The sequence below is a fragment of the Artibeus jamaicensis genome, unplaced genomic scaffold (assembly GCF_021234435.1).
Source record: "Artibeus jamaicensis isolate MK-2021 breed Jamaican fruit bat unplaced genomic scaffold, CSHL_Jam_final scaffold_1964, whole genome shotgun sequence".
NCBI lineage: Eukaryota > Metazoa > Chordata > Mammalia > Chiroptera > Phyllostomidae > Artibeus > Artibeus jamaicensis.
This window is the reverse complement of record NW_026522030.1, coordinates 37,418,831-37,437,919: the sequence shown is the minus strand read 5'-3', so window position 1 is coordinate 37,437,919 and position 19,089 is coordinate 37,418,831. Positions and strand designations below refer to the sequence as shown.

The following is a 19,089-nucleotide window of genomic DNA, read 5'->3' as shown; positions in this document are numbered from 1 at the left end:
TTTAAAATTTCCTAAAATATTTACCTTTTCTCTTTTTAATTTTGTATGAATAAATTTTGAATTGTGAATTATGTGGATAAGTGCTTTTAGTTTTTACAGCATGAAAGGATATTTCTTTTGAAGTCTGGCACTTCTGTATTTTTGTATAGAACATAAAAATAACCCCTTCTTTCCATCCCTTTAGGGAGGAAAAAAACAATTTTCCTGTCATGCTGACATGTTGGTTTGATGCTAACCTGTCACCATGCCATTAGGGTAAAAACATTTTGTCATGTTTTACCTCTCTGGTCTCCCCTGGCACAAATGTGTACATATTTGTCAATCAGTTGAGGTAGTCCTTTGAGAACCTTGGTTTGAGCTCGCTTTCACTTTGGTTCTCCTTTGCACAGAGCTTCCTTTCAGTGCCTCAGAAGCAAGCTGCAATTTTGAGGAAGATCTCTGCAACTTTTACCGAGACAAAGGTCAAGTCTGGACCCGAGTAAAAGTAAAGCCAAACATGTATTGGGCTGGTGACCACACTTCCGGCTTAGGTAAACCAGAAATCTATCCATGTGGGGACTTTGGCCGTGGTGGGGGGGATGGTGGAGGTGAGGAAGGGGGTGGGTAGTGTTCATGCTCCGTTCTCCATTCTTATTCCACACCTACCAAGGCACCACCTTTTAAAAGGGCAGCTGTAAAGAAGCAAAGACAAATGGTATTTGACCATTTTTTAAAACTGGAGTTCAAGTTGCTGGGCTAGCAGAAGTATTTGCCAATTAAATAATAAAGTTTTGGAAATTATCTTGGTCTTTAAATGGAGAAGTACATTTTCAAAGCTATAGTAGTCCATTTATATGAAATATGCAGAATAGGCAATTTATACACAAAAAGGTTGGGAGTTGCCATGGGCTAGGAGGGGGAAGTGGGGAGTTAACTGTTTAAGGGGTACAGAATTTCCTTTCGGGGTGATGAACATGGTCTGGAACTACATAGCAGTAGTGGTTGTACAGTATAATGAATGTACTAGATGCCAATGAATTGTATACTTAAAAATGATTGAAATGGTCAGTGTTATGTTATGGGCATTTTACTACAATAAAAAATATATTGTGGAGGAATAAAAGCTATTGGAGATGTTGGGTGGGCACGTGATGGGTATATCTATAAGGAACTCTTAGATACCAGTTTGAACTCCCTGTAAAAGGATTGCATATCACCGAGTGGTCAAATACATAGCGATTGCACATCGCTGAGTGAGCTCCCTTGCAGAGGTCACTTCAGTTGAAACCGGTTGGTTCTCGAGGGGTTAGTGCCTCATTCATTCAACAATTACTGATACACTGGGAATGGGGTGAATTTACCAGAAAGCTGACAAAACTTCAGTTTCAGGACCCCTCCCTTGCATGGGCCGGAGGGAAAATCTTGCAATGGGCCTTTGCAATATGATACTTGGAATTGTGCTTTATTCTTTCAGAGTTTGCTTAACTTGTCAAAAAATAGGCCCTACAAAAACCTATTCTGACCTTAGCCAGACTAACTCCTGGGGGCACAGTAGTGAACAAGTCAGGTATGAAGCTTGTCCTCTCTGGCTGACAGTCATTTCAGTGGAGAGGAGAAAAATTAGGCAAATATATACACAAAATAACTCATAATTACAACCTGCGCTGAAGGTTGTAATACAAGAAATGATGAAGAGTGAGCTTTGAGAGGTAACTGAGGAAGGAACGTAGTATTGATTGGGGACCCAGGGAGCCCACTTCTGAGTGAAGAGGATATCAGCCAGGAGGGCGGAGGCCATGCAGGCAGAGGGAATGGCACCTGTGGAGACCTTGAGCTTGGAAAGAGCGGGACACTCCCAGAAGAGGGAAGGTTAGTGTGGCTGCACCGTGGGGAGGAGAATGCAGGAACACGAAGTTACAGAGGGAGACAGATCATGGGTGTAGCAGGCCAGAGTAAACATTTGGGATTTTATCATAAAGGGAATGACAAGCCATGAAAGGTGTTAAGTAGAGAAGATAGTGATTAAATTTAGGTTTAAAGGGATTGCTGGCTAATGTACGGTCACCTGTTTGCTTGGGCAGCCGTAACAAAATACTGCAGACTGGATGGCTCACACAACAGAAGTTTATTTTCTCACAGGTCTGGAGGCTGGAAGTCCGAGATCAAGGTGCTGTCAGGGTTGGTTTCTTGTGAGACCTCTCTTCCTGGCTTGTCGATTGCATCTTCCCAGCGTGTCCTCACATGGCCTTTCCTGTGTGTGTACATGTGGAGAGAGATCTCGGGTGTCTCATCCTCGTCTAATGACACCAGGCCTGTAGGATTGAAGCCCCACACTTATAACTTCACTTAACCTTAATTACCTTCTTAAAGGTCCTCTGTCGAATGCAGTCACATTGCCGGTCAGGGATTCACCAGACTCATATACAATTCAGTTCATAATACCACCCTGTGAAATAGCGAACAGAACTTTTTGCCAAATGTGTGAAATAATTGGGTAAAACTTATCTCCATACCTAAGACTGAGGCACCCAAAAAAATGTAAAGGGGGAGGAGCAGAAAAGGAAAAGAAAAAATGTCCAGTACAGCAGGTCCTGAAATAACGCCATTTCATTCTACCTCATTATGCTAAAATGCTGACGAGATGCTGTAGGAACTTAACTCTCGTTTACATCAGTTAGCATATGGTACAACTGGTTTCCTTTGATGTCTTTTCACTTAAGTCACAGACCCTATCGATGACTTTAAGTGAAGGGTTCCTGTATTTTTTCCTTTTGCCCAGGCTTTCTAAGATGCACAGACCTGTTTTAGGTTTACTGTGGGAGTGGTAGAGCGGGTGGGAGGGAGGTTATTGATGCTATTTTCCTTTATGTTATTTAGAAGGAGTAAGGGAAGAACACAGGACTTCTGATTACAAACCTGGCCTTCAGGGGCAGGTTTAACATGTGACCAGGACTGCCAGGCCAGCCCGTAGTCTCCCATCTCCACTGGTCCCTGCAGAGAGAAGGGAAAGTCTGCTCTGGGCTTCATGTTCACTGTGACTCAGTAGCTGTATGACCCATGATCATGCAAATTATAAATGCTGACTGATGACCAGAATCTGGGCATATGCAGTTGGAAATCTATACTTGTTTATGAAGCTTACTTAGAATTGGCGGTTTATTGGCATTATAGAATAAGTATATTCTATCATTAAACCACAAATATTAGAAATGCTTTACCATTTAAAGCCGATGGAAATAGTCTTTTGACAAATTCTACTACCTGAACCAAACTTTTGCACTTGATGGTCTGGGTTAGGTTATTTGAGCTTCATTGCTGATACACTGACTGCTTCGTCCTGTTCACAGGGTTTTACTTGCTGGCCAACACAAAGTTTACATCTCAGCCTGGCTACATTGGAAGGCTCTACGGTCCCACCCTGCCTGCAAACTTGCAGTATTGCCTACGTTTTTATTACTCCATCTATGGGTTTTTTAAAATGAGTGACACCCTGGCTGTTTATATCTTTGAAGAGAACCACGTGGTTCAAGAGAAGATCTGGTCCGTTATGGAATCCCCAAGGGGTGTTTGGATGCAAGCAGAAATATCCTTTAAGAAGCCCATGCCTACCAAGGTACCGTGGAACCACCACAGCCCTTTATATCATATGCAGTTGCTGGACTGGATTAATGAATTTCTGTTTAATTATTTTCAACTGGTGATGAGGTATTTTTCTTCTTTTCAAGCTGACAGTCCCACACCCACATGCTGTCCCCAGCCATGCACAATTATATCCTTCAGTTCCTTCCAGTTTTCTGTGTCTCAGAATCATGGCCACCGGGGGAGTTTGCTTGTTGTTTGTTTCCTATATTCCCTGAGGGTAGTTGAAAAATGGGAAATATGTTAATAGTCCAAGTTTAACAGCTAAACTTTAGTTTGAAGCCACAGTTCTCACACACACACACACACACACACACAGGAGCAGACTTGTACCAGACTGACACAATTGGGGATGCACCAGAAATTAATAAAATTTTTGGTTGTACTCCATACTCTATTTTGCTAATGTTTTTAAAAAGGGTTATAATAACCATTTAATTCATTCACTTGGCTCTCATTTATTTATTCATTCATCCATTTATTTATTCCATTATTCAACCAGCATTTATTAGGCATCTGCTCAGGAGATATGAAGATAAATGAGGCTGAGATTCACCCTTAAGGAGATCACAGATGACAGAAAATTCAGATGCAGATACATAAGCATCTAACAACACATGAACTCACTATCTCACAGAAAAGCAGTAGAGAAAACTAGAGGAGGGGTTCTGCCAACTGGAAGCATAAAAATAGTAACAAACAGAGGCCCCACTGCATAGTGAACATTGGAGGGCTAATGTTCAGACCCTGCTGGATCCTACCTCCTGCCCCCACCCCCCACACTCCAACCTTTTCCCCACATCCTCTACTTACAAACACATGGGCTGTTTAGAAATCTGCCTGTTTCCTTAGAGTGAGTCCCAGCTCTTCCCCTACTTGCACAGAATGGAAGCAAGCCATCCAGCAAATAAGGGTGCCTCAGAGAATGTTTCCTTTTCTTCTTTCCCTCCCTCCCTGCAACTGCACCCTTCCTCCCCAGTCACTGAAGGAGAAGTGGATGGAGACACAGAGGGGCCAGGGAAGTTCTTTCTTACAGCTTCAGAAGGAACTCCCCAGTGCCTATGAGGCACACGAAGCTCTGCACACATGTCTGAAGGTGGCCCGTAGTCCCCACAGCTCCCTGCTAAAGACAGCCAGCTCCGCAGAGAACGGGAGACCGTTTGACATCCACCACAGAGGCATGCGTTAAGTAAAGGAGGAAATGAAAGTTCACTGACGCTGACATATACAGATGGAAATAGCATGCAAACTGTATTTCAGAAAAGGGATAAAATGAAAAGTCACATTTTCCCTTACCGCTCCCTATCCTGGAACTCAAACTTCGACTCTACTTTTTCTTCCTGACAATTTCCTCTATAATTTTAAATATTTTGTATTTCCACCTTCATTTCTTGATTCATTAACCTTAACAGTATTTGCTGACACCCCGCAGTATTTTTAAGGCATTTAGCTTATTTGTACTGTACCATTTCTTCTCCTTTTCTTTCTCCTCACATCAGTTACATTTTTAGTTTCTACTTTTTTCTCGATTCCCTTTATAACTTTAATTCACTTAACCATCTATTTTTGGACCCATAAACTTTAGATAGTGTCTCTTAACACCCACTATGGAAGGTGAATAAACTTTTACCCCTACATTTCCCTTCACCTCTTTGGCCCCTCCGCTTCTCAAAGTCTTTCAGCTATACAATTGCTTTTGCACCATCACAACTTATAACATTTGTATTCCTACAGTGAAGTGTCTGGCTTTACCGATGGCTGGATTTTTTAGTGTGGCCCCCTTGGCATTTGGGAGATGGCCTTTGGGGCGCATTCCTCACATTACTGGGTTTTTAACATCTGCAGTTACTACAGCAACCCAAATTATTTTCACACATTTCCAGGTGGCCCAGAGGTGCTATACCATCCTTGGAAGAGAACCACTGTCTATAAGTTGATTCTGAAAGTTGAAATAAAAAATCCCTTCCCTCCTGCAATCCACTCTTGCCCTGCTCTGATCTGGGTTCCCCAGGCAGCAAAGTTCTCACGAGGAAGCCTTCCCCTGTAGAAACTGTAGGGCTTCCTATGGCTCTTAGGGAAAGGGCTCGGACATGAGTCCCCCTTCCAGCTCGTCTCTTGCTCTCTCCATTTGAGCTGCACTGCACAGGTCATTCCTGGAACACACTCTGCTTTCTCCTACCCTGTTTCCTCTGCCTCAACTCCTCTTAATTTGATCACAGCTTACACCACACTTCCACAGAGTATCCTTTTCTGGCCCCCAAGATATATTAGGGTTCCCTGGGCATTCCAGGCCTCCGTGTGGCCTCCATGAGACACTATAGCACAGCAGTTAGGAGCATAGACACAGGAGCCTCTAGTTCCAAATCCTCATTCCAAATCCAATTCCTGATTTTGCAATCTTCATTTTTTTTAAATTAAAGTGTAACTGACCTTAATATAGTAATATAATAATAGAATATTAATATATTCATATCATATATTATGTATAAGGTTATATTAATATAATAAAGTAAAATAACACTTTTAATATATGTAGTGTGTATCACAATATAATACAGTCATGTGTATAACTAACATTTTATTCATTTCAGGATGTAAGATAATGATTCAATATTTGTACATATTGGAAAATGATCAGTACAATAAGTCCAGTTAACATCCATCACCTTACATAGTAACAAAAATTTTTTTCTTATGATGAGAACTTTTAAGATCGACTCTCTGAGCAACTTTCAAATATGCAGCACAGTGTTAATAGTTACTATGCTGTACATTACATCCCCATGACATTTATTTCATAATCGGAAGTTTGTACCTTTTTATCCTGTTCACCGGTTTCCCCCACCCCTACACACCCGCCTCTGGCGGCCGCCAGTCTGTTCCCTTGAGGGTTTGTTCCGTGTTGTTTTGTTTTGCTGCATTAGATTCCATGTAAATGAGACCCTACGGTGTTTATCTTTCTCTGTCTGACATTTTTCAATTAGCGTGATGCCCTTCCCACAGTTGTTACCAATGGCAAGATGTCCCTCTTTTTTATGACTGCATAATATTCTCTTGTTTTTTTTTTTAATCTCTTTCTTTCTTACTTTCCTGGTGGGAACCCAAAACCTAGAGGACACTTGGCACACAAGTGCTGCTCAGTAATCGTCTGTGGGATGACTGTTGGGTTCTGACTCTGAGCAGCGGTTGTTGACCCTCATTAGAATCACCTGGGAGGCCTTTAAAATGTGGATGCTCGAGATGCTCATTGTCCATTTCTCTTCTCCCATAAAAATACAACCTTCATAAGGACAGACCCTGTCGGTCTTGTTCATTTCTGTATCTGTAGCACTGTGCCTGGTGCAAAGTAGATAATCAGTAACATGTTGATCAATAAATTTGGTCCTGTACTTATGTGGTCAATGAATAAATAGAAGAATAATGAAAATCAATTAAAAAGTAAAATAACTTTACTTTTTGAAAGTAAAGTTCATTAAACTTTACTTTAATGAAAATCAAATTAAAAAGTAAAATAATCAAATAAAAAGTAAAATAAATGAGTTGACTTCCTAAGGCTGGTAAGTGGCAGAGCTGGGATTTCAACCATGGTCTATGCAACTCTGAAGCTTGCCCTTTGGAGTTTTTATTTGGATATTCAAAGTTTTTATCCTTGGGGCATAGACATCTCCTATTTTATTTTATTTAATTCTTACAACATTCCTGTAAGGAAAAGAATAGATCTCTTTTAATGCCCGTAGCATCCTAGAATGCAGAGTAAGACTAACCCAAGGTCATGTTCTACTAGAAATGAATGTCTAAACTCAGAGCTTAAGGCCGCACTGTTGTGGGAAAGAACCTTCCTTGCCTCTGTTTTATGTCCTTGCCACCCCAGTCCTGAAGCAGTTGAGTGTGATTAGTCAGGGCCCAAATCAAAGAGAGCGAATGGCTGCATTTCACTCCCATTCCATAGCTCAAAAGCCACATATTGGAATTTTGACTGCACCTAGTCTAATCTCAATGCTAATTTTCACTTTAGAAATGTTTGGTATGTTTGCGTATGCTGCTTACTCCAAGTAATAACAACAACCCTTTACATTTGCATTGCTTGTTAGTATAACCTGCTTTTGTGAACATTATTTTCACCTTTCAGGGAGCTGTCACGTGAAACCAGAGCTGAGCTGTGTGCTGGGCAGCCTGGGCAGAGCTGGAGAGAAGTCCCAACTTTCAGCTTCTCCCCCCTGGTTTCTCCTCCCTGACTCCTAATACCTACATGCTACCTTATCTGTGCCTTCCCAGATGCGTTCACTCTGGGCGTTTCTTTGACCTTTCTTTCCCTTATTAGTTCTTGCCCAGCCTGTTTTGAGTGCAATGGACTGAGTCAATTAACAATTCCCTTGCTATCTCCCCTGGCATGTCTACTGTTTAATGGAAACTATTATACACAGCTCTATTTAAGGAATGATAGCAATGTTAAGAATTTCCCTGAAACCTTTCTAGCAAAGTAGCTGTGCGATGGACTCTGTGTGATGTTGTCACTGAACAGTTTCTCTGCACCAGGCAACATGCTGAGCATTTGTTTGATGCTACTGCACCCTAGGAAGGAAAGTGTTATAGCCGCATATAAATGGTGAGGAAAGCTTGAGCAGAAATGTAAAGGCATTGTTTGACAGCACACACCTATTAAATGGCAAAGCTGAGAGGTAAATCCAGGCCTTTTGGACTCTAGACTCCTTGCTTAAAAAAAATTACACTTGACATTCATTATTAGTTTCAGGTATATAGCATCATGGTTAGACATTTGTATAACCTACGAGATAGTCCCCCTGGTAAGTCTAGTACCCACCTGACACTGTACATAGTTATTACAATATCATGGACTATATTCCCTGTGCTGTGCTTTACATCCCCGTGACTGTACTATACTTCTTAATTGCTTCACCTTTTTCACCCATGCTTTTTTAAAAGATTTTATTTACTTATCTTTAGAGGGGAAAGGAAGGAGAGAGGGAGAGAAATATCAATGTATAGTGGCCTCTCATGCGTCCTCTGCTGGGAACTGGCTTGCAACCCAGGCATGTGCCCTGACTGGGAATCAAACCATGATCATTGAGTTCACAGGCCTGCTCTCAATCCACTGATCTATGCCAGCCATGCTTTTTATACTATGCCTTTATGCCTCCCAACCTCTCCTGACTAACGTGGAAAGTGTAGGATCAGGTGAGAATGGCAGCCCAGCCCTGTCTCAAGATTCCTGAGAATTTCTAGGACCTTATTACTCTAATGATGAGTTATTCTATTTTAGAAATAACTTCAGCTCCTAGAAGGGGTCAAAAGTCCAGTGGTTCAGTACAGACAAGGGAGAACTGTGGGCTGGAAGGAAACAGAGCATCATGTGTAGGGGACTGGGCTATGGGTTCTGTGCCACGAACGCCTGGTACTTTGGGCTAGTTATGTAACCTTCCTGAGCCCATTTTTCCTCATCTGTAAAATGGGTAACTAGTAGTACCTGCCTCATAGGATTATGGTGAAGGTGAAGTGAGATGGCTTGGATAAAGCCCTTAGCATGTACCTGGCACAGTAGTTAGCATTTACTAAATGTAGCTGGAAAGAGAGAGAAAAAAATGAACAACAGAGACTAAAGCATTTTTTCTAGGTCCTCATCCTCATAAGGTTTCACAGGCAACATCTCTTTAGTCCCTGGCTATTTCTGCACCTTGATTTTTGTTGCAAAGTATTCTGTAAACTGAAAATCAAGTTAGAGTTAAATTTTTATAAAGACTTAAAATAAAATCTTTATTTTAATAGCACTAGATTCCTTCATGAAATGGTTGCTTTTACACAATCATGGAATGCCCAAAATAACTTTTAATGTTTTAGAAACATTTTAAAAGGGCACGAATCATACAATGGTTTTCCTGATCTGTTTTTCTCTGGCACGTTACTATTAAATAGAGAGCAGCTAATTGAGTTACCTTGAGATGCGAGTACACCAGAGAGGATAATGAGGAGAGGCAACAGTTCTCTCCAGAACGCTTTTCCGTAAAAGCCAGATGTCAGGGGAAACTAGAGAGCTGTTTTCAGAAATTCCATAATGATGGTGTGCAAACATTAGCCTCGTGCGTTTAAATCCTTAGTTGAACATTATGCTTGAACACCATAGTGCATACATTAGGTCCTGTAATATCTCCTGGCCTGAAGTTGGTTTTTCCTTCAACAAAGATCTTTAAGTGGTCTGTTAATTAGAAGCACTGAGAGGAACTCAGTATTCTTTTCATTAAATATTTCTTTTGGAAAAAAATGTTAAATGGTCTATAAATGAGAGAATGACCATTCTGTTTCATTCGGGTCTGACTTAATGATCAGCCCGGCGGTCATTAAAATCTTCATGGTTAACTCTTCTAAGTCCACATCTTTACTATAGGATTTAAAGAATATATAAACTTCAGCCCTGCCTAGTGTGGCTCAGTGAAATGAGTGCCAGCCTATAAACCAAAGGGTTGCTGGTTCGATTCCCAGTCAGGGCATATGCCTGGGTTGTGTGCCAGGTCCCCGGTAAGGGGTGCACAAGAGGCAACCACACATTGATGTTTCTCTTCTCTCTTTCTCCTTCCTTCCCCTCTCTAAAAATAAATAAATATAAAAATTAAAAAAAACATACAAACTTCAAAAGTCATTTAGAGAAAACCCCCATTTGGCCAATGTGAAAAAATTTAAAGACATTTTTTTCACTAGGCAAGAACCTGGTATCAGCCCTTCCCAGGGTATGTCCCATGGGGTACAGAGTTCTTGAGCTGTTCCATTGAAACAGCATTCTGCAGTCAAAGGAGTTGGGGAAATCTTGCATACTAGGTCTCTATTCTTTCACATACACATATGAAGATTCCCAATGCAGAGTAACCTATGAGAAAGCCTGGTAAGTGCTACATGAAAGAATCCTGTTTAAGGTGGCAGTTCCCTCAAAGTACTTCACACAGAACCCTTGTCTTATGTAGCCCCTTTTAGCATTATTCTACTGTCATAGCATTTAATGCATTATATTGAAGTTGTCTTTTTACCTGCCTATTTACATTAATCAGACTGTAAGCTTGTGGAGAAATGTCCATGTCATATTTATTTTTTTATTTCTAATGCAAACGTAATTTATGGAGAAGAATGGGTACTCAGGAAGTAAGAAAGAGAACTGAACTGTCAAAAACAATGTGTCAATGTCCATGGCCAGGAAGAATAACATAAATCCATCAAAGGAAGAAGGGAGATGAAACATTTCTGCCTTTGGGTCATTTAAACCATAATCCCTTATAACCCAACATCTGAGCGATGTTTTCTGTAACAAATTTTCATGTGAACACTTAAAATCATGAATATCCCACTGGCATGAGTACAAAAACACACATAGACATGCATGTGCCACGTTTGGTGTGGGTCTTTTTATGATTATAGTCATTAAAACCGAAACTGTGACTTTTCCCTCTGGAAAAACCGACCATTTCTTACATCGTGCCATTTTCCTATGCCCAAAGACCGATGGGAGGTCTTGTCAACCCTCTAGATTTTCCTGATCCTTTCCTGTCCCCCCAACACAGCTTTTCCAGTCTCCATCCTATGCTTGTGGTCAGTGATGTGCTCACTTCTACGTGGGGCTCACTCTCCCCAACCCAGATCCTTCTGCCTTCTTCCACCCTGGTCCTCTCAACCCTGGAAATCCTGGCAGCTCCTTTCATTACCACCACCCCCCTGCCCACCCCAACCCAACACCCTAATGCTAACCACTGCCCCATCTCAGCACAGCTGGAGAAAATGAGACTGATGACCCTCCTCTGTCCCCTTCATGCTGCTGGGAAAGTCTTTTTATGCATCTCATCTCTAGCTGACTTCCCTTCTCATTCCCCACCCAGATGTTGAGATCCACTTTCATTCACAAGTTTCCAACTTGTTCTCCCTGCCTCATTCTTAGTGTGTGACCTCCTGGGTTCATCTGCCAAAGGATGAAGGCATTCAGCACAAGCCTATTCTATTCTGTTCCTCACTGAATCCTCAGTGAGGATTTTGTTGTCCCTGCCTGTCTTTGTTGCCTGATGAATCTGACAAAACAAACCGACCCATCTATACATTTAATCTCATCTCCTCCCTCCTCTGGGACTTTATGTTATACATTATTCCCTCTCCTATAAATCTTCAATCACCATTAGGCCTTTGTACACTGCCAACATATGTTGGTGACACAAATGAACAACAAACCTTCCTTTCACTTTTATACCCAGTTAAGCTGTCACCCTACTCCATTCCTGTAGTTCTCAGAGTTCTTGAAAAATGCATCCTCAATTACTGTCTATCTCCTGTGCAGCTTCTCCTTCCCCAAATCCTTGCCTCCGACCTCTGCCTTCCTTTCTCAGTGCTCCCTCAAAGGGTTTATCCCACTGATCTTGCCACAGAAATCATCATGCCTGAGACCATCCCATCCTTCTCTCAAAGTGCACCTCAAGTTCCCCATTCTCTTTGAATCTATACAGTCATTAATGTATATCCTACTTAGGATGAGATTGGTGTAACAAAGGATACTGTGTCTGGTACAGAAAGACTTCGCTTAAGTCTTGATTCTGGCATTAACTGTGTAGATCAGAATGTCATGTCACCTCTCTATGAAACAAGGACCTGTTTTAAGAGAACTGCTCAGTTTCCTTACCTCCTGTTTTATTTTTAGGCACCTCAACATCAGGAACTGCCTTTAAATGTTGTGGAGCACAGTCCTTGTGGAGAGCTTCCTCTATTTCTTTTTCTTCTTAAAATAATCTTCTTTTAGCAGAAAAAAATCAATAACATTTAAGTGTTTGATTTGGATTTCTGCTCCTAAAATCTTCCTTTTAACTTTGCCCTTTAATAATGAAAATGTGACTAGATGTAAAATATCAAGTGTTCTGAAATTTTTAAAGGTAATACTTGGAAGTTCCTTGAATTGAAGTGAAGGTCTAAGAAGTGCCTGGAGAGACCCATAAATAGGCGGCTATTTAATAACAAGATACTGGCTATAAAGGGATTAAGGAACCAGAAAACCAATGGGTAGACAAGATACAGGAGAGGAGATGAATTTCACGTCACATTTCATGATGTCTGGGAACGCTGGGTAGGAGTTGCCCCAGCATAACTAAAGCAGGGCAGCTGAGTACAAAGTGAAAATAGCAAGAGCATTCATTGCTGACAAGATAATCAGCACATATGGAACGGAATAGGGTGGCTCCATACACAGAGCGTGGACTATTATACTGTTAAACGGAATAAGTTTTAATGTGAAAATGAATGAAGAGGCTAAGTATGGAAAAAGAGCCTATTCTTGAGTTTTTCAAACTGCACTCAGTGTTGTTAGTCCAGGAATTCTACTTTGAGGATGAAAAAGGCAGGATTGAGATACTCTGGGTTGTGGTTGGTTTGTTTGTTTGTTTTCATTTCCTGTGGGTATTTGTTGAGGACGTCTGCATTTCATGCCAGCTTCTGGGGAAATGACTGGAAAGACCGATTAGCACAACTGGTAGTTGTTAGCGCAGCCTCCACGGGTGCAGTGCTTGTGTCGACCTATTCTTTCATGGTTTTCCCAAGAAGTTAATTTCATGGAATATCGCTGACTACCACATTTGTCCTCCTGGTACCACGGCGATACCTGAAAAGACGGAAGAGACATCTCTCCCCACATTTTTATTAATAAGCTGAATTAAGTCAAACATTTAAGCCAAGAGTTGTTCAAAACCCAAGAGCACTACCTTTCACCATGCTTCTAAACTTCTAATCCTGTATTTCACAGCCTTAAAATGGTTGCATTTTTAGGGATTCTTTTCCCAAGTGTTTTGGATGAGGCAATGTTTTTGATACTCATGCTGAGATTCTCTAGAGATCTTCTAGTTTTCTGAGCTCATAGACCAAGCAACTATAAGCTCAAACCACTAACTAGAAAATTTGGCAATTCACACATTAATAAAGACTCTCTCCTTTTACCTGGGGAAGAAAACTCATACACATGAGTTATATATGTGAATACTTAAATACATCATATATGTGTATGTATACATATGATATATGATATATGATATATGACAATTCAGTTACATGCATCAGAAAGAAAGCCCCCTAATATGCATACCTCTTACCATGACAATTGTATTTCTATGGTGTTTGTCATAAGGAAATAACAGTGGTTATGCACAAAGATTTAGCTACCAAAATTCATTTTAGCAGCAGTTATGATATTGAGAAATTGGAAACTGCCCAGTTATTTATCAGTAGGGGTTGGTCAAATAAGTTGTGATATCGCTAATAAGGCTTTCATGTGATGTAATTTTTAGCCACAGATTTTCAAGTCAAGGATCTGATGTTGCCTTGGGAATCATTGAAAATATGACCAAAAACTCTCTGAGTGTCTCAGACATGAGTAGAGCAAAGCCAGCATTCCTGTCTGGGTATTGGCAGGGCACTGCTTAAACTATCTGCTATGTTCTGATCCTGGAGAAGTTTATCCGAAGTGGGAATGAGCTCTTGAGGGTCAAGAAAAAGACCTGGAATCTTCCTTTTGTGTTGTTTATTGATTGCTCTCTGCCTGTCTTCTGGAAGTACTGACATTTTTATATCTCCATCCAAGTGAACCAGCACAATAGTTCTTTCTATATTATGAAGTCTACCCTTGGACTTGAAAATTAAATTGGTTATTATATTACATTACATTACATTAGTCAGGAAAGTATTTGGCCAGGAGCCTTCCCTAAGAGAGGTGGGTCAGAGATAAACCACATCGTATGTCCACCCAACATTGTGTTTTAAGGCCACCTGCCTCCTGAGGAGAGTATTTAAAAAGCAGGAAGGAATTCATGTCTAATTTCCTTCAATGATGATGAAAGGTTTCTGAGATAATTAGATATAATAATATCCTCATCATTAGGGTGTGGAAATAGCCTTCAAAGCACTAAAAATGATATTATCTTACCTTTGTCTCGTGTTCATTTTTTTAGAGGTTTTTCATGTTTATTTTCCATTTGGATCCTCAATATCAATTGTGTAGGATTAGGTATCTGTGTCGTACAATGAGAAGAACATGAACTTGGCAATCTGACAGACCTTGCTCTCAAAAACAAAGGAAAGGAAGTGAAAACGGGTACAAGTGTAGATAAGGCTGTAGGTGTGGATGCTGGGATTGGAGGGCATGCTTTCCTAGGGCCCAAATTTTCAGTGTGGAGCGGGAGGTAAGGTCGTCAGCTAAGGGAGAGAAGGACGTCAGTGAGGTGGGGAGACACCTGCTATGGAGTGGAGAGGTTTCAGCAGTCGCTAGTCCTGAAATTCAGCCATGATCTGGTGCCAGGCAACCAATTTCTGTATAAACAGACATAAGGCATAATGACAGCAAGCTAGTTGTAAACATAGGTCACAGACATGTTCAATTCACTGCAATTAATTGAATATTTCAAGCCTTTCAGAATCATATTTTAGAATACCTAAAGCCAAAGAGGAAATGAGCATGTTGGTATGATGAAATATGCTCTGTTTTATACCTGAGTCTTCAGCCGCCTGTTGTGTAACCTTGAGTTTATATCACAGTGCCCTTTTCCTCATTCCTCATTCTAAAAACTGACTGATTCTGATGTTTCTTTCGTAATCTTCCTTCCTTTCACAGTAACTAAAAGATTTTTTAAACAATGTAGATTTCTTAAATCAGTGAGTGGAGAGATTTAGATATTAACCAGATATTAATGTGGATATTAACCAGCAAAATAGCAATGGAAAAGCTTTGCTATACATCTGCAAGTCTACCAGAGCATGTCCTCTACCCCAGAGTAGAAGGTTCCTAGGAGCACAAAGATTTATGCTGGGAGAGGCTACAAACTGCTCAATCTTTGTTGCTTATCAAAGCCAAAATTTGAATTAAATCAGATGAGACTTTATAATGAAAGAAATAAAATTTCAGGGGAAAAGGGGGAAGGATTTACAGGAACTCGTATAAAGGACACATGGATAACAACTAAGGGGGTGGAAATGGGAAGCAGGTGGGGAGCATGGGTGGACTGGTATGGGAGTAAAAGACAGAATACTGTACTTGAAAAATAATTAAATCAAAATTTTAAAAGAAAAAGAAAACAAATGGGTCATTTAAGAAAAAAGTGTTGGTTAGCTAAAGACATTTAAAAACACATGTCATTCTGCCTTTTGTGGCTTCTGAAGCCTAAATATAGCATCTGCAGGAGGCACATAGTTACAATTTAGCAACTATTTCCCAAAATGCTGACATCTCCTACTCATTTTTCTAGATAAAGCTCCACTCAGCCTGTCTTTAGGGATTTGTGAAAATTTTGACCCTGTGGTCAAGTGTCTTAATATTTGAACTTCTGTTTTGTTTTGCTTTGCATTTTCTCGTTTTAAAAATTCTGTTACAACTTATTGTCAGATAGTTAAATGACTGCAATTGCATCACATAGTATATCTTGCAGTTGTGTCAGAAACATCTTTATGAAAAGCTCTGGAATTTTACTAACAGGATTGCAGTCATTTTGTGAATAAGTATTCCACCTACTCTGTAATTGCCATATCCAAATTCATCTGTGTAAGTGATTTCAAAGGATTTTTAACCTCATCAGAAGAAAAGTTAAATTTAACCTGGAATCAACCCTCTGGTAGATTGTTGAGGTTCACCACTTGTAATAAGGGCCTAACTAGGTTTGTATTTTGAACATGGGTAATTTATGGTATTGTTGGCATAGAATTGAAATGTTCCTATGTGAAGACAGAAGGCCATTTCTGGAAACTATCATTCATATGCTAATTATAGGCCTTACGGGCTGTTCAGTTGGTAGAGTAGGTGGCAGACTAACTAACCCAACAACCTGGCCAACTATGTCTGTTCAGCAAGCTATGGAAACTACTTTAAAAGACAGTGGGAAAAAAAATACAGTGAAAAACCAGTTCATACAGACGATGCTTTCTAACTGCTCTAGAGTTTTGTGTTCATATATTTCACAGCTCCCTGCAAAATTTTATTTCCTCCCTCCCTCCCTCAGAAAAAAATTTTTATTGTATTGGGTATCCTTACCTTAAATTATGAGGCTTCATAAAGTTAAAATCAGTAACCCTAACTCTTTAAAAAATCTAATCTGTCTTGGTTTGGGAAAATAAGTTTCTGACATACCTGTTCCTCTACTTTTTTTCCCCTGGGTCCTTTAACCAGGAACTTTCATGGAGTTTCCTAACCTAGGGGCAGCCCCGCCCCTCTGACTAACACAATCTTGTGGCTGAGTTTCTATACAGACCCTCTCTCCACCCCCCTGCTTCCTCCACACACCCCAAAAACTTTAGAAAAGAGTTTAAATTATAAATGCTGAGGGAACTTTGCTCAGTTACATTTTAGGGTTATGTTCTTGTGAAGCAGTAGGTAATTCTTTTCCAAAAGGGAGAAAGATGAAAACAAAGCAGAGATGCTATCGCCCCTGACGGCATGCACTTTTGGAAGCAGGGACCCAGAGTAGCAAAGCCCTGGTCATCTCAGGGGTGATTATTCACTTGGAGGGTCAGTGTGGCTCCCTTGCTTTTTCACTCCTTTGACTTTTGTTTCCAGGGCTTGAGGGTATTTCATTCCTTATTCGAACCACCACCCAGTAAAGTCCAGGAGACAAAACTCACTCAGTCTAGCCCACTTTAAAAACAAACAGCTGCCCATTCTGACCTGGGAGAACAAGTAGGTTGAAACTGACATTGAGAATGATCTGAAGGGACCCAGCTCAGGGCGAACACCGGATAGGAATTTAGCAAATAGAGTTTCCTGATCCACACAGCAGTTTTCTACCACCCTGGACCAGTGATTCTCAGCCAGAGGAGATTTTGCCCCCATCCCTCAAGGGATATTGGACAATGTTGGGAGACATGTTTGATTGTTAGGACTTGGGGGTGGTGTTGGTATCTAATGGGCAGAGACCAGGGTTTGCTGCTTTACATTCTACAATGTGGAGGGGAATCCCCAGCAACAAAAAGGGATCTGGACCGAGATATCCAAAGTGCTGAGATTGGAGAACCCTGCTGTAGAAAAATGAGCATGTATAATGCCTATATTTAGAATAATAAAAATAAATAATATTGTTGATCCTTACTTGACTGTATTTAAAAATATTTGGAAATATGATTTTATAGCTCTCCGTTCATTGACTATTTGTGTTTCCAAATTTAGTCCAGGTACGCTCTCTCAACAATGAATATTCTGTCAAACAAAAATGTTAAAATATCACCAGTACCTAAAAACCGGAAGTTTGGCACACTGAAACAAATTGAGATTTGCATAAAATCAGAAACACCTGTCTACAGGATATCATTTTACTTTATTCCTCTTTTTCTCCCCTCTCAAATAGATATTATACACTCAAGTTGCCTAGGAATTTTGCCCCAGTCTTTGGAGATATTCCACTTGCTTTGAACTACTGCCTAAAATGAGATAAACACTCTTTTAAAAAGGATCTATAAATAAACAAGAGGTTAATTCCGCAAGAATTTAAACTATGACCAATTCCATTCTAGTCACATTCTTTTTTTTTCCTTTCCTTTTCTTTTTTTAATGATTTTATTGTTGTTTAATTATAGTTGTCGGCATTTACCCCCCATTACACCCCCTCCCCACGGCAGCCAAACCCCCCTCCTTCCCTTGCTTCCACAGCCCCCCTCTTGGTTTTGTCTGTGTTCTTTATAGTACTTCCTGAAAACCCTTCCCCCTCATTGTCCCCTCCCCCTCCCCTCTGTTTACTGTCAGATTGTTCTTAATTTCAATGTCTCTGGTTGTACTTTGCTTGCTTTTTTGTTGTTGTTGCTTCGGTTCCTGTTAAAGGTGAGATCATATGGTATTTTAACTGGACCCAGGGACAGAGTTCTTAAGAACAGACGGAGATGTCAGGCCTCCCCTTTGTCCTATGTCAGCAAGGCCCCATCAGCAGCTTGCTTTGTGTCACTGACTACCCTAAAATAACCTTTCCACCTCAAGTAGCCCTCACAGTGTAAGATGGTGGCACAAGAAGAGCTGACATTATGGGCATTATTAATAGCAGGATGGAAAATCCAATGTGTTTACCCAAAAAAGCTGCTCTTGAGTTTGTTTTGTGTGTTGGAATGCTGGTAGACAACTGCCAGACAGATTAATGGTTTGAGGCCCTAGAGTGAATCTAGTCCATAGCTGGCTGACTGAGGACCTCTCATCAGACAGAACAACACGTGGTATAGCTAATACTCAATGTGTGCGAAGAGCTCTATGATAAGCACAACCTAGTGGCCTATGGTTGTCCAGAACATCTTTAGCATTTCACCAAACCCTCTGTGGCAGGTCACAAATTGTTTGGAATGCGTAGAAGAAGCCAGGAAGTTCTGTCCAATGGAACTTTCTGTGATAAGGAGCGAGTGTGTATCTGCTGGCTCCAGTTCAGTTGGCCACTAGTGCCATGTGGCTCCTGAGCACTTGACATGTGATGTGACTAGTATGACTGAAAAAAT

At 40.7% G+C, this 19,089-nt stretch overlaps 1 protein-coding gene across 2 annotated transcripts in view; it reads left to right on the top strand.

Annotated features, from left to right (window-relative positions):
* The window catches only part of MAMDC2 (MAM domain containing 2), a 129,594-nt gene that overhangs the window by 83,020 nt on the left and 27,485 nt on the right, over positions 1 to 19,089 (top strand). For both annotated transcript variants that reach the window (XM_037157606.2, XM_037157607.2), the window contains exons 8-9: positions 390 to 530; positions 3,327 to 3,592. In XM_037157606.2, the coding sequence (XP_037013501.2) occupies positions 390 to 530; positions 3,327 to 3,592 (407 nt within the window). The remainder of the gene's footprint in view (positions 1 to 389; positions 531 to 3,326; positions 3,593 to 19,089) is intronic.